General features: G+C 43.9%; 1 protein-coding gene across 2 annotated transcripts in view; it reads left to right on the plus strand.

The window, feature by feature from the left end:
* Nucleotides 1-14,157, plus strand: part of jarid2b (jumonji and AT-rich interaction domain containing 2b) — an 85,616-nt gene extending 71,459 nt beyond the window's left edge. The window contains exons 7-18 of one of the 2 annotated variants that reach the window (XM_028424125.1): nt 3,596-5,054; nt 6,089-6,693; nt 8,577-8,669; nt 8,777-8,895; nt 9,012-9,082; nt 9,210-9,324; nt 9,484-9,589; nt 9,703-9,885; nt 10,560-10,690; nt 10,924-11,110; nt 11,461-11,568; nt 11,774-14,157. In XM_028424125.1, coding sequence (XP_028279926.1) covers nt 3,596-5,054; nt 6,089-6,693; nt 8,577-8,669; nt 8,777-8,895; nt 9,012-9,082; nt 9,210-9,324; nt 9,484-9,589; nt 9,703-9,885; nt 10,560-10,690; nt 10,924-11,110; nt 11,461-11,568; nt 11,774-12,031 — 3,435 coding nt within the window. In that variant the 3' untranslated portion in view covers nt 12,032-14,157. The remainder of the gene's footprint in view (nt 1-3,595; nt 5,055-6,088; nt 6,694-8,576; nt 8,670-8,776; nt 8,896-9,011; nt 9,083-9,209; nt 9,325-9,483; nt 9,590-9,702; nt 9,886-10,559; nt 10,691-10,923; nt 11,111-11,460; nt 11,569-11,773) is intronic. The other variant, XM_028424130.1, reaches the window with a different exon arrangement.
* The last annotated feature ends 817 nt before the right edge of the window (nt 14,158-14,974 follow it).

Raw genomic sequence — 14,974 nt, forward strand, 5'->3', positions numbered from 1 at the left:
ATAGCAGCTTGTATCAACAAAATACATGTACCGTAAAAGGACCTTTTTATAAAACAATATGATTCTATCCCTTTTAATTAAATAACAAAAGCAAGGATGTCAGCAAAGCAGCTGTGCACAGCAGCAAGGGCAGGTGGGGTATGCGGGGCCAAACCATTTAGCCGACTCGGCATCATTTTAGAAAAAGACTCTTGTTTAGTTGTTTGTCCTCAGCTGTCCTCATCTAGCCTGCCTGTCTTCCTTTATACAGTGGTGAAAAAAAGCAGTAAAAACTGACACATACATTCTGAGGGACTTGTATTTTCCATGTTATGTCACTTCTTTTCTATTATATCTGAGGACTTTCTTCTCCACTACATTTATCTGACAGCTTTAGTTACTTTCAAAATGAACATTATAGACTTACAGGCTTTTAAAACACAACTCAATGTAGAAGATTAAACCTCACATTATAGTTGTATACAGCTCTTTACCTTTTGCATGGTTTTATTCCAGTAAGTGTTTACATGATTCAACATCTCAGTAAACACCAAACATTCTCAAATGTCCAGGGATACAAGGATGGATCCTAAATAGATCGATCCCTGTCAGTTTTTCAGATTCTGGTTGGAGTGTTACGCCTGCTTAACAATCAGTCTGCCCAGGGCTGTATTGCATTGCCCCCTAATAAGTCAGCAAAGGGGAAATGAAGGCTTAAGTTGGATTTATGCCTCACTGTTGAGGTGTTCTGTCACTGTAAATGACTTCAGCATAGGAACTACCTTCTTTAACATTGTCTTCGCTTTCAGCAGCCTTTACAAGCATAACTCAGAAGTGGAAATCTGTTTAGTCATCAATCTTATGTCACCACTTTGTATCTGTAGTCAGTGTGTAGTTTTTAGTGTAAGTAACTTGACAAAGAATTTTAAATCTTTCTTTTGTTAGTCAGCAGGGCGTGGAAAGGGTTATTAAACTTCCTCCTGTTTTATTCTATCCTCTGGCTGGCCTTCTCTCTCTGCTGTCTTTCTCTTTCTCTCCCCCGTGCCTTCCTCCTCTTCTGAGGGCCGGCTCCTGCAGATGTTGTGTGTTAAAAATCTTCCTGCCAGGCCTCAGCTGGGCTATAGCAACACATGATGTCATCTAGACCCACCTCCCTCTCCCTCCCCCTTCCAGCTCACGTGCGACCAAAATCCACTCCAGAACAGCCATGGCTGCCTGTTTATGTGCTCTATTTTTTCCTTCCTTTTTGTTGGCTTCATCATCTCTCTCGTTCTCTTCATCCTCCTTTTCCTTTTCTGTTCAAATTCTCCTACAAATTCAGAGGCTACTGTGTTAGCTGGAGTGAACTTGTTTTCTGTTTTCTTGCTTTCTTTCTTCCTTCCTTTATCTTTTATTCATCTCTTCAATCACATTATTGACATTTTCCTCCTTTTCTACCATTTTTTTAAGATAGAAAAGTGAAGGAGACTTGTCGAGCCCCCCTGTTGAGAGCTGGTCCTCTGAGCCCTCTTGTGGCAGGATGTGATCATGACAGTTAGTCTCTTGGAGACGCTTTGTCAGCAAAGTGTGGCAGGATATATATAGCAGTAGGTCACACTAAATAAACTCTTAACTCTGAATTAAATTGGCTTATAGAAGTGAGTTTTAAATTAGTTTTAAATTATGTGTTTCTTAGTGAGTTCTTGAATCGGCTGTGAATGCACAGCTTCTTTGTGATGAGTACACAACACAAAATGCAGTAAATATTAGATTTTAGGCAGCATTACTGCACGGCAAGACTCATATCTCTGCTGTGTTCTGGATCATTTTCACTCCACTTCACTCCTCACTTCTCTGCAACTGCCCCGTCTGTCCACCCTCTTTCCTTGTCACCCTGTGTTTTTTTCCATTGTGGGTAAGAGTGTGCATGTGTGTCGGGAGGAGTGATTGACGGAGGCAGGGTTAGGTTTCAGGGCCCCCTTATCTTTTAATGGCCTGGTCTTTGTGTCGGCCCCCCGCCACCTGAGACGAACACAATACAATACGTGTGCATGCACACACACACTCGCGCACACACACACACACACAACTGTGACACGAGAGCCCTTCAAAAGCAAACCTGTCAATGGGCCGGCTGTCACCTCCCTCCTGTGGCGCCCCGGCTGTGATTGATAACTCCATCTCTCCCATCCTCCTCTCCTGTTCTTGCTTCTTGTGGTTCACTTCCAGCTAGTCTAAATGGAAACACAGAAAACATATATGCAGTTTATTAATGTACAACTGTTTATATTACTACTTTGTATTGATATTTTACCCCATATAAAAATCACATTGGCTTTTGCTTAAATATGTTTTCAAAATGATATGCAACAGAATACATTAAGACAACAACTACAGAAACATGACCTCCAGCTTAACCCATTCAGATTTTGGCAAACAAATGCGGATCTTTAACTTTACAAGCTGTCCTCTGTTGGGCTTTCCTTCACACAACACACACACACCGATCAAAAGGAGGGTGGAAAGGGAGAGGGAAAAAAAGGGAATGAGAAACTCCTGGCAGCACTGAAAGTGGGCCATGAAAACAACACAGAGATGAGGAACAGCAGAGAGAGGAATGGATATTCTTAGAAATGCATGCAGGGGAAATGTATGCGGAAGATGAAGTGATGAGAAAAAAGAAAGCTGGTAAAAAGCGAGACAAATGGAAACCAGGGAGAAATGTACAGTGGATTTTAACATCTACTGAGCGGGCCGTAAAGCTCTTTGAACCAAAAAGAGAGAAGGGCCATGTTCCTCCCCACAGCTGTATCCAGCCAGACAGCCACAGAACAAGACCCCACTGTACCTAACCTCAGATCTACAGCTGGGGGTTTTAAATACTTCACACACATGTGCACATACACACTTTTTCTTTTTCTGTCTCGCTCATATACAAAACACACACAGCACCAAAATTTTAGGGAAACACAAGGCTAGAAGTAAAAGGCTATTTTTATGTATGCGGATGGGATTTTATTCCATTCCAGTGACCCCACCTCCTACCTCATACTGTCCAGCCATCTGTTAGCACAAACCACGGAGCCATCCCTGCTTTCCATTTCATGTCTCCCATCTCTTTTTTCCTAAACTGTTGTTTGTGTCGGGATGTAGTGGTTTTGGATTTGGTTTTCACATATCCTTCACTAAATCCCAGCCATTGTGTTGACAGCAGTTTGAGCTGCACTTAACAAAAGTGCACTGCATTTTAAAAGTATAGTAATCTAGACAGTTGATTGCCTTCCCTAATGAATAGCGCAGGTTTCCACAAATAGCTTTGGTCTGACCTGCCAAATGTTTTACTGCACAGCTAGAATCTGTGTGTTTGGCCCGTTCATTGTGGAGTGTGGGTGCGCCCACGCCCCTGCGTGTGTTCGCTTGTACTTTCTGATAATTTTATCTGTGTGTGGGTACATTTTGGGATTTTTTTTTTAACATTTTAACTTCATGCTTTTAACTGCTTAACAAAGATCCATTTAAACTTGAGTTTTAGCAGCACATCACCTGCTTTCCTTTCCAAAATGGATTAATCCATAATACTGTGGACATACTCTGTTAATCTAATGTGTCCTTTTCTTTTCTCTCCCACTCTTCTCAGGTCTCTAAAGTGAATGGGCTGACGCGGGCAGGCTCGGCACAAGCTGTCAGTGGTGCCAAAAAGAGCCGTGACTTCCGACTGCCGTCCAAAACTGTGAAGAAGTACACAGCCACCGTGTCCAAGGGCCACGTCACCTACACCAAAGCCAAACAGAAAGAACTGGGCAAGAAAACCAAACTCAGCAGCAGCAACAAACACAACAGCGCCGCCTCGGCACCATCGTCAGCGAACAATCACAATCAGCACAGCCAGCCAGCAGCCAGCAATGGGCTGGGCAACTCAGGAAAAGCAGCGGCACCAGCCCACCACAGCAATGCAAAAACCCGCAAACAGGTGCTACTATCCAATGGGCTACACAATGTGGCTGCCAGCGCCCGACTCAACGGCAGGCTAAATGGACAGCGGCACAACACCCTGGCCAAGGAGAATGGGCCGAAACAGTGCCAGCAGGTGGAGTGTCCCGGTCGAGAAGGGCTGCGCAACTCCAAACGGCGTCTAGAGGTTGTGCTCAACTCGGTGGGGTCGGGGGTTGTTGAGCAGAAAGCCAAAACAACTGGCACAGAGGCCAAGAAGGCCAAAATTCTACCCACACCTCTGGAGACGCGCAGCAGCAGCAAGAAGGTGGCCAATCAAGAGAAAGCTACCACACAAAACACCACCCATACCACTCCAGTTTCTAATGGACATGAATCAGAAACTTCTCCTAAACAAACTCAACCTGTTACCCCACCTCAACCTTCTACTCCCCCTCCTCAACAAACCCCGCCTCCTTCTACACCAGCATCCAATGTGGAGCCGGTGAACCAGCGACCTAAGCGTGCATCGGCTGGCAAGCTGATGTTAATACGACAAGCACAGCAGCAGCAGAGCAGGTCTCATGGTCGGAGCTCCTCCTCTTCCTCACCCTCATTAGGCCAGAATCACTCACCGAACCCCAGTCGTGCCAGCACTACCTCAGACCCCCAACAAACCTCTGTGTCCTCCTCCTCTACTAGCACCACCTCGTCTCTTCTTACATCAACCAACAGCCCTGGACAGCTTAAACCAGCAGCATCGCGGCCCGCTGACCGTGACAAGGATTGGGAGCGTGAGAAAGAGATGACACGACAGAAGGAACGTGAGCAGGAGAAAGACTGGGATCGCCAGCGGAGCAAGCCAGAGGGCTGGCCAGCACTGGGTGAAGTCCCTGTCTTCCGGCCAGCTCAGAGGGAGTTCCATGACCCCCTGATATACTTGGATGCAGTGAGGGAACAGGCTGAGGTGGCTGGCATGTGTCGTGTGGTTCCTCCATCAGACTGGCGGCCAGAGTGCAAGCTGAGCGAGGAGATGCGTTTTGTTACACAGGTGCAGAGGGTCCACATGCTGGGCCGGCGCTGGGGCCCCAATGTGCAGCGGCTGGCTTGCATCCGCAAGCACCTCAAATCTCAGGGCATTACCATGGATGAGCCACCTGTCATTGGTAAGTAAGCCAAACGGACACACAAACATGCAAATGTGAATGTACATAAAGCAAGTTAGAGTACTGAACTACCACTGCCACGGAGGACCGGAGGAGCGACACAGCTCTAAGTTCCTCTTGAGTCGCTTCTGTTTGATTGCTTTGTAATGAGATAGAAACAGTTTAAAAAAAGATAATAATATGTATGTTTCAAGTCTCAGAATCCTGCAGCTGAACTATCATTTGCCACAGTTGTGGCAAAGCCAAGGAAGAAAGCAGCAGTATGTGAATGCCACAAATATTGCTGTTCCCATTGCTATCAGTGGTGCTCTGAAAGCTGCTGTTGCATTTTGCCTGATTTTTATCTCCCAGTTTATAGATGGCAGTAACGATGTGGAACAACTCAGTGAGGAACCTGACGTCCTAGCAAAACAATATTTCTTCCAGATTGTCCTGTCACCTTCTATTTCTCACAATGACATCAGCATTTTACGAGTATTTAAATAGCCTTTGTTTAGTTCAGACACCAACTGCATGTGTGAGTGTTCTGTATGTGACACTCCTGTGAATGCAGACACAGCTTGTGGAAATGTACTAGTTTTACACTGGGTGGTTTTGTGTGTGTGCTTGGACTGTGCTTACAGCTTTTATATCCAGCTGCATACAGATCAGCCCAGTGTGTGAGTGCTGTTGGTATGCGGCTGTTAGCCAGAGTGGCCTGGCAGCAAGTGATCCACGTGGAGTGCTGCCGTCATACACCCAGGATGCCAATGTTCCAAACGACTTCCTTTACAGTCCCCAGCAGATCGGTTCTACATTAACAGTAATTTGTGTGTCTGGTTGGCACACTGATGGTTCAGATCATTTTTGAAAGGTGAATTGGCTGTTTCAAATAAAATGCACTGGGTTGGAGGAAATGGCAGCCAAAGGAGCAGATGATCCAAGATGGCTGCTTTGATTTGATCACATTTCCATATCTTAAAACTTAAACCACTGTCACCGTCTTTGTGTTTACGCATGTGAAACTCATTGCTCTTTCTCTTGTTTCTGTGCAGGTGGCTGTGAAGTGGACCTGTCACGTTTTTTCCAGCTCATCAACGACATGGGCGGCATGCAGCAGGTGATGGACCTGAAGAAGTGGACCAAGCTCGCCGACCTTCTGCGCATCCCTAAGTCCGCGCAGGACCGGCTGGCCAAGCTGCAGGAGGCTTACCTCCAGTACATCCTCTCTTATGACTCGCTCAGTGCTGAGGAGCGCCTCCGACTGCTGACCGAGGTGCTGCTGGAGAAAAAGAACCTGGAATCACGGCGAGGCCCCCTGGAGGGTCTCTCAGATTCTACAGCACCTAGCGCGCTCTCGCTGCCACGCTATGAGCCCAAAAATGGGCTAGTTGGTGGGATAGTGGGAGCGGCAACAGGAAACCACCGCACCAATGGAGTGCTTCACCGTCTGAAGGAGCTGGAGGCTCAGGTCAAAGCGGGCCGGCGCAGGCTCTTCGCTCAGGAAAAACAAGGCAAAGAGGACAGGCAGCATGGGGAGGAGCAGGAGGAGGAGGACAGGGGCGTTCTCAGTGACCAGCACAAATGTATTTACAAGGTGAGGATGAAGAAGACATTTGCTGTTTATGCCACACATTTGAAGCATACAGACAAGAGGCACGTAAGTCTATCTTTTCTTTACATTATCTTTATGTTTTTTTCTTTCTGTCCTTTTCTTTCATATGGACTTCAGTCATTAAGTAATGTCACTAGACAGTAATTGGAGTGCATGTGTACTGTGATGACATAATATCTCAAAACCTAAGCATGTTGTTTTGCATTGTGTTGTAGTATAAAAATTAGAAATGCTCATACTAGCTGAGCAAAACAGATCTGGCTCTTATTACCACTACAATCTCTTATCGTCTTTTATAAATTACTAGGGGAGAGTGCTGGAGTGAAGTTTACAGCAAAGATGTTAATTTTGAGTGGAAATTTTTACTGTGCAACATTATCGAGGTTTGCAGTTTTAAAGCTTATTTGATGTGGGATAGTGGATTTTATACCTTGCACATCTTGTGGTTTGTTAAATATTTATCCACAGCTGTATGTGTATGGTAAGGTGGTCGTTAGTCTTTCCTGTGTGTGTGTGTTTGTGTGTGTGTGAGAGAGATAGAGCGAGAGAGTACACTCGAGATGTATTCCCACCACCTCAGCCTGCTGGCAGCTATGCTGATTCTGGCTGGCTGAAATGTAGGTCAGAGAAAAGGCAGCCCCTAAAACAGCCTTGCCCCGCCCCCCTTCTTAAACAACGCCCTCTGTATCTGTCACCTCCCTCCAGCTCCTTTAATCCAACCCTCTCCCCATGGCTTCTCTCCTTCAACTGATGTCCTTCCTCTCAGCTATCTCTATGTCCTCCTGCTGGAGCCTCTCTCTCTTTCTCTCCCCCTCATGCACCATCCTCCTGCCAAACACTCTGCCAAGCTATTAAAGCTCAAAATCACAAAGGTACCGATGTGTACACATGCACAGAGAGGCTATTCTGTTATACTGTAAATGCAGCCATGTTTATGTGCATATGTTTTGCAGCAGCATCTTGATGAGCGAACTATTTTTGTAGTTAAGCTGACTTTGTTTCTGTATAGGCTCTCTCACACTGCACAATATCTCCAGTCTCAAATCTGGATCTCATTTGAATTTTTTTTCCTTTGTAACTAAATCCCTCTATATGACCTTCCTCTGAAGAGCTGAGATATTGTTAGCAGACTTGACCCTGTACAATCCATAGACCCCTGAGTTATAGAGGTACCATTCAGCCTAGTGACATTTGAAAGGCTGTCACTGTCCCAGTGGGACAGCCTTGTCAAAATATGACTCATCACTTTCCTGCTTGGCTCAGATTTGTATGCATTTTTCATCACAAGTGACCCCCAAGAGAAGGTTAAATTTCACCTTTTCCATCAAGAGAACAAAGTGCATGTCAGGGGGATATAATTAACTCTAATTACACCTGGAAAAGCTTGCTGCTACTGACAGAAAGACTTGGCAGTGATTACAGTGTTATTTGACGGCATTAGTTTGTAGCGAGTATAAGAAGACAAACCTAGGTGGGACCCTTTTTGAAAACATCTGGTGGGAAAAAGGAAAAAAAAACTACTTAGTGTGAAGATTTGACAAGGTCATCTTTCAGCAGGCCCTTGAGCTGGCAGATTTATATTCACCTTCAAAGATTCCCTGTAGCAGGAGTGTTCATGGGAGAGAGGGCAAGTCCAGGGCAAATGTGCCTGAGACGACACATACAAACACATGTGCACTTGATGCATTTGACTGTGAACTTGCATGCCTCTTTTCAGCAATAATTCTTTCCCTTTAACTTCTCAACTTGTGCAAACATGAGGTGGGAAACAGGAGAAGTCACTGACCAGCAGTGTTTTTTCATTTTTTATTCACAATCCTACTCCGTTCATTTTCCTTAACTGAATACCATAAATATTCAGACTGCAGTTTTCTCCCCTCATCCTCATCATGCTGTGACTTATGATGTTTAATGTTTCTTTGTTGCAGGGGAAATCGGTGTCCCTGACCAACTTCTTCAGGATAGCCCGGAACACAATGACAATGTGCTTTAACAAGGAACCAGGAGCTTCTGAGGTTGAGGTTAGCATTCACCTTCAGCTATTAGTCATATATCAGCTTTCGCAGTTAGCCAGCATAACTGACTGTGACACGTGTCCATGCATTCTTCTACTTACTTCCTCTTGCAGCAAGAGTACTGGAAGATTGTGGAGCAGAGAGACAGACATGTGGCAGTGCATTGTGGGAAGGTGGACACCAGTACACATGGCAGTGGTTTCCCCACAGGAAAGTCAGAGCCATTTTCAAAGTAAGTACCTTCAAGAGTTCATCACTAATTTGATGATGATTATGATTGTGAGGAAAATCTGCTTTGTGTTCTTGTCAGCTCTAAAAATGAAGAATGTATTTTTCTCTTTTTCCCAGACATGGTTGGAACCTTACTGTCCTCCCGAATAACTCTGGATCCATACTGAGACATCTGGGTGCTGTGCCTGGTAAGTTGCCAGTGCAACTTCAAAAGCTACTGTAGCTGCTACATCAATAAATTACAGTGCCATCACAGCATCATTTGTAATATAGTGTTTGTGTTTCTCTTCTTCTTAAACCTTTCTGTGTCTGCAGGGGTGACTATTCCCTGGCTAAACATTGGCATGGTCTTTTCTACCTCATGCTGGTCTCGAGACCAAAATCGCCTTCCATATATTGATTACTTACACACTGGTGCTGATTGCATTTGGTAAGTACACACAGGACTGCTTCCTCACCATCACTGGTGTGAGTGTGTAGATTAAATGTGAAAAATCAGTGGGAGTATTAGTAGTAAAAGTGAGAAAAATACACAGATTTAGTCTTATTTGTGCTAATGTGTGTGTGTGTGTGTCTGTTTTTCCTAAAGGTATTCTGTCCCTGCTGAGGAGAAGGCTAAGCTGGACAAGGTGGTCCATACACTGCTTCAGGCCAATGGTACCCCAGGACTAGAAATGTTGGAGAAGAACATCATGGTCAGTGTTTTGTAATATATCATTCTACATGTTTTAGCTCTCAGTCCATCTTATAACTCTTTAAGGACCATGTAACACACCTTTCTTCTCTCCCCATCTCGTTAATCTTGCAGATCTCTCCAGAGGTGCTGTGCCGTGAAGGCATCACGGTTTACCGTACAGTCCAGCGGAGTGGCCAGTTTGTGGTCTGCTTCCCCGGTGCCTTTGTCTCTAAAGTGTGCTGTGGCTACAGCGTGTCAGAGACGGTGCACTTTGCCACTCCACACTGGATGAACCTGGGTTACCAGGCCGCAAAGGTCAGCACATAAATCAGGGTGGGCGGAGCTGTGCCGAGGGCCATGCCTGTTAAATAAAGATAGATTTCACATAATTGGTGTATATTTTAAAAATACTCCAGCTTTGTAATTGCTGGTTGCACTGGACTTCTTGAACTGCAGTCATTAACACTCTGACTGAACCTTGCTTCTCTAATCAGGCACTGTGTAGAACTATGAGGAGTAATTGTGACTGTGAGTTTTCTTGAAAACAGAGATGACTTATTTTGTGCGTGTGATCATGGGAAAGCCTTTGGACTTCATTATAGCTGTAACAGAAGAGAGGAAAATGTTTCTTACTGTCATTATGGAGCATTATCATGATGGAAATGCATACCCTGGTATTCATAGGCATACAAAGATTGCCCTCAAGGGTAATATGACATTCATATAATGTCCTGCATTGTGGTGAACAGCCTGAAACATTTTCTTCTGACTGACGGAGAACTACAAAATATTGATGAGTACAAAAAAGGGGCTCCACTTGGAACAATGTCATGTTTGTTTGAGCATGTCAGCCCACATCTATCTGCTGTATCTGTCAGTGTAAACAGTTAAAACGGGTTTAATAAATGACTGATTATGGGTGGAAAGTTTTGTATTTTTTTATATGAAGACAAAAAACAGAAACATCTATTGTGGTTGTTTTTGTGTAGGACCTGAAGTGTCGTTGTATAGCCAAACCCTTCTCCATGGAGAAGCTACTGTATCAGATCGCCACCGCCGAGTCCAAGAGGGACAATGGCCTTCTCCTCACCACCATCTCCGCCCTACTTAAAGACCTCAGGTAGGTTGCAGTGCTGCACAAATAGTCCTGTGAGGCTTCGGAAGGAGTGATCGGTCCAATGACTTTTCTCTATTGATGTTCTTTTGATGTGTAGAGTGATTTATCTTAATATGTGATCATAAGAAAACCAGTGATGATATGATGATCTCTGTCCACAGTCAATAGCAAGCATCTAGATTAACACACCATGAAACATTTGGCTCTCTCCAACAAGTATCTTTTTTGTACAACAGGAACATAGAGTTGCACCAACGTCAGGAACTTTACAAGGCAGGTTTGCTCTCCACTGCCCGCTATGGCACACATGATTGCAGCCTGGGACCCGGTGAGGGACGCAAGAAGCCTCGCGGCAAGTGGCTGGCACTGGAGTCCTCAGAGAGACGCTGCCAGATCTGTCAGCATCTCTGCTATCTGTCCATGGTGAGAGCAGAGTTTGTCTAATTTTCATCCACAATATCATCAAAAAGTAAAATCACACAGATTATACAGTACAGTAGTGCTACACGTACATTTTGTGCATTTTATGGCTGAGTATTTTAAAAATGTATAAAGCAGATGATGAAAGTTTTACAACATTGTACCTGAAAATGAATGCAATAATATAATAATGTATGCAAGCTCACTTACTACTAGCCAGCAGCATAGAGTGGCCAGCAGCATGGAGTAGGTGTGGAAGACATTTGAATGATTTATTAGGGTTCTTACTTTCTAAGTAATAAGAGAATTCTGAGTCCCTGGTTTCTATTGTAACATCATGTCTGTCTGTGCAGGTGGTTCAGGAGACTGACAATGTGGTCTTCTGTCTGGAGTGTGCCCTGCGTTATGTGGAGAAGCACAAGTCCTGCAGAGGCCTTAAAATGATGTACCGATATGATGAGGTAAGCCCGTTTCGCCAGGGTTTGGTGCAGTTCTCCCTCTGTACAGCAGGGGGAGATATCACACAGGTTTACACTGTTGTAGAGAGCAGGCTAATGTTTTGTGCACTTCAGTGGCAGAAACATACAATTCACACACATTATACCCTTGCTTGTTGTTGTATTAGTTTCATTTCAAAACTATTTCTTCTCTGCCTGTCCCATACAGGAGCAAATCAACACTTTGGTGAACCAGGTGTGCGGTCGAGCCATGTTAAAGAATGGAAGTGGCGGCGGCAGTGGAGCAGTTATCGTTACTGGAGGAGGAGGCGGTGGAGGAGGAGGAGGAGGTGGGGACACCTGCCATGGCTTAAGCCCTGCCAAAGCGTCGCCAGCCAAGCGAGGCCCCCGGAAACGTGCCACTGTGGAAGTGTCCCTGGCACGTCTGTCCTCCAGCCACATACCCAAGGCCGCGGCTGTGTCCTGAGTTGGGACGTCATGACATCGCCACCCTTTGTGTGCTGTGCCCACGTCCTTTCTGACCCCCCAATGCTCATCAGCTCCCTTGTTTTTTTCCTTTTAATTTTTTTTAAGCAGGATCACTATCAGCCCCTCCTCTTTCACCACCTAATGATTGTTGTTGAGAAAATCCCCCGTCACCTGTCCTCCACAAACCTTCATCTCACCTTTAGTATGACAGGCTTGTTTATAAAAAGAAAAAAGAAAAGCAAGATGTCTTTTTTGCACTAGTGTGAAAGAAGAATTTGTTTTTATTCTGGATGATTTTAGAACCCCTCTCCCGCCCGTCCTTGAGTCCACATTATAAGCATTAAGTGTAATGTTCACAGGAAGACTTGATGGGCCCCGTTTTACCTCCACCCCCCCTCTGCATCCTCCCTAATGGAAATGGGTTACATCTGTTACCTTTTTCTTGCATCACTCTTTTCTGCCCTCCTCTCCACCCTGAGACTGAACCCCACCCCCTTTCTCATCATGCGTCACTCAACTGTGAACCTGGGACAAATGAAAAGGCGGCCTTTCCCCCCCCCCTTCCCAGTTTTGTGAAATGAAAATGACATCGAGTAGTTACCCAAAGTTTCTCTCTGTCCTTGCTTTGAGGAAGAGGAGTCCTTTTTATTGATTTTATGCGTTCTTGATGCAGCTCCTGCAGTGTTTTGTGTTTTTAAAAGGGGGGGGTTGGAGATGCAAGGTGAAAACTTGAAAGACAGATGATGTTGGTTTACTGTTGGTTGGCTATGTTTCTTTACATGTTCTACTTTGAATTTTAGCTTTGTTTTTTGCTAGCTTTGTTTGCGAGAAGTCTTCTGTAATTTTTTTTATCATTGTGGTTGTTTCTGTTGATTGGTGGATGTGAGAGGAGGCAGAGCTACTACAGATGCTTGACCTTTTTAAGGGTCGCCGCTCACCTCACTTCCTGGTAGTATGGAGGGATCCCTTCTTCGCTATTGAGTGAAAATGGTGCCTGATACTTAGCGAGAAGATCCATTTTTTTATTGGTGCTGTTGGTTATAATTACTGTATAACAACACAAAAATTAAAAATCTGGGGGTTAGCGCCTGCTAATGGCTGACTGCTAGCTCACGCGCCCCCGTCCCACAGGGCAGAGAGGCTTTCAGGCTTTTCTGGTTCTAGATGTGCAATCGTGTTAACATTCCATTCTTCCAGTCCTCTTGTTTCATCTGTACCAGTAAACATTAATTATTATATTATATTATTATTATTTTGTGTTTTTTTTACTTATGTTGAACTGATGTGTTATCTCAAGTAGAGCCACTAGTGTAAAATGTGAAATATCAAAACCAATTTTTTTCTTTTATTGTCTTTTTGTTTTTATTTTTTGGCTTTTGCATTTTTTTCCCTTTACCAGATATATTATGAGTGAGGAAAAAGTCCAACACAAACAAACATCAACCTTTTTGTACATAATCCTGTAAATTTCTTTAAATACTTGAGCCTTTTCTGGGGTTAAGTAAGAAAGGAAGGAAGGAAGAAGTAGAGGAGAGTGAAGATGTTCCAGAGGAGAGTGCTTGATGAAGAAAAAGCCTTACATTTCCCTTTCTTCATCCATGTGAGTGTGACGCTTACAGGGTTGCTCTGGTAAATGTGTATACAAATTTTAAGTGCTGCTTATATCACTAAGAAAGAAGATATTGAGTAGCCAATGACTGCCCCCAACCTAGTTTTGTTTGTTTAGCTTTACTTTTTTAAAGAAAAGGGAAAAAAAAGATATGTTGACAAAAAAAATGGGTTTTTACATTTTCATTACTGAAAATTCAACAAAAATGTAGTAGCTACTCATGTTGCACTGAGCTTGCCAGTGGTGACTGTCAAGGAAAAATCCTATAATCCAGTTTGTTGGTTGTTGTCCCTTTGCAGAAGACTGAACTGTTTTAGGACTATTTAATAAAATACCAAGTCGGGTGTTTTCAACATAAAAAAAAAAGTGGTTGTCAAGTTTTTATGGCCTTACAATATATTTTATTCTGATGGGATTTTTGTTTGTTCTTCAGTTACTTTTGTTTCTTCCATTTTCTACAGTATGAACTACTTCTACAGTGGGGTCTCTGGTGACTTTAATTTATTATAGTGCCGTATCTCGGCCTTTCCCTCCATTCAGAAAGAGAGTCTCATGTTGGTTATATTGACAGTTTTTTACTTTTGCAGTTTGTACTTAAGGTTTAATAAAAACTTACCGACAATTCATTTCTTCCAGCCTGCTTGTGTCTCTTTTTATACAGAAGTTTGACACCACTGGCAGAAGAAATCATTTTTAACGGCCCATAAAGGCAGTTTGCTGGGATGATAATGGGTTTACAGAGCCACCTCACTGCTTTCCTCTCTTACCTCTAATGCTAAAAGTGCATTACATTGTAATATTAAGTGTGTATACATGGTGAAATATTCTCCCCTGAAAGAAAATACCCTGAGTTTCAGTCCTTGTTTCCTCTTCTGCAGAACTCTGCATACACTCCTTCACTGTGTCAGCTTGCCATTTTGTTAAGTGCTCAGGCCAGCCTGTAAATCAAAGAGTAAGTGTACAGGGACCGTTAAACATGCTCAAACTCTTAAATCCAGCTGGCATTTCATTCTTTAACTTGTTCTTCGGAGCGCTTACATAAAAATTAAGCAATGCTGGGGGAGAAACATTTATTAACAACAAGTCAGAAATTGTAGACAGGGGAAATAGAAAGGAAGGAGTAATGCTGTCACATCGCACAAATGTCAACAATTCCTGACACAAAAAAAATGGATACAGGTCAAACCTTCTGGGCATTGTCCAGTGCGTAGCACACAGTCCACAACAGGGATTTGGTCCTCGTTCAAAAGGAGAAGTTCACCCAAATATTACTTGTCAGAGGAATGGCAAAGGGTGACTCTCCTGTACATAGGTGTGTGGGTGTTAGATTAT

This window comes from Parambassis ranga, chromosome 2 (genome assembly GCF_900634625.1).
Source record: "Parambassis ranga chromosome 2, fParRan2.1, whole genome shotgun sequence".
Taxonomy (NCBI): domain Eukaryota; kingdom Metazoa; phylum Chordata; class Actinopteri; family Ambassidae; genus Parambassis; species Parambassis ranga.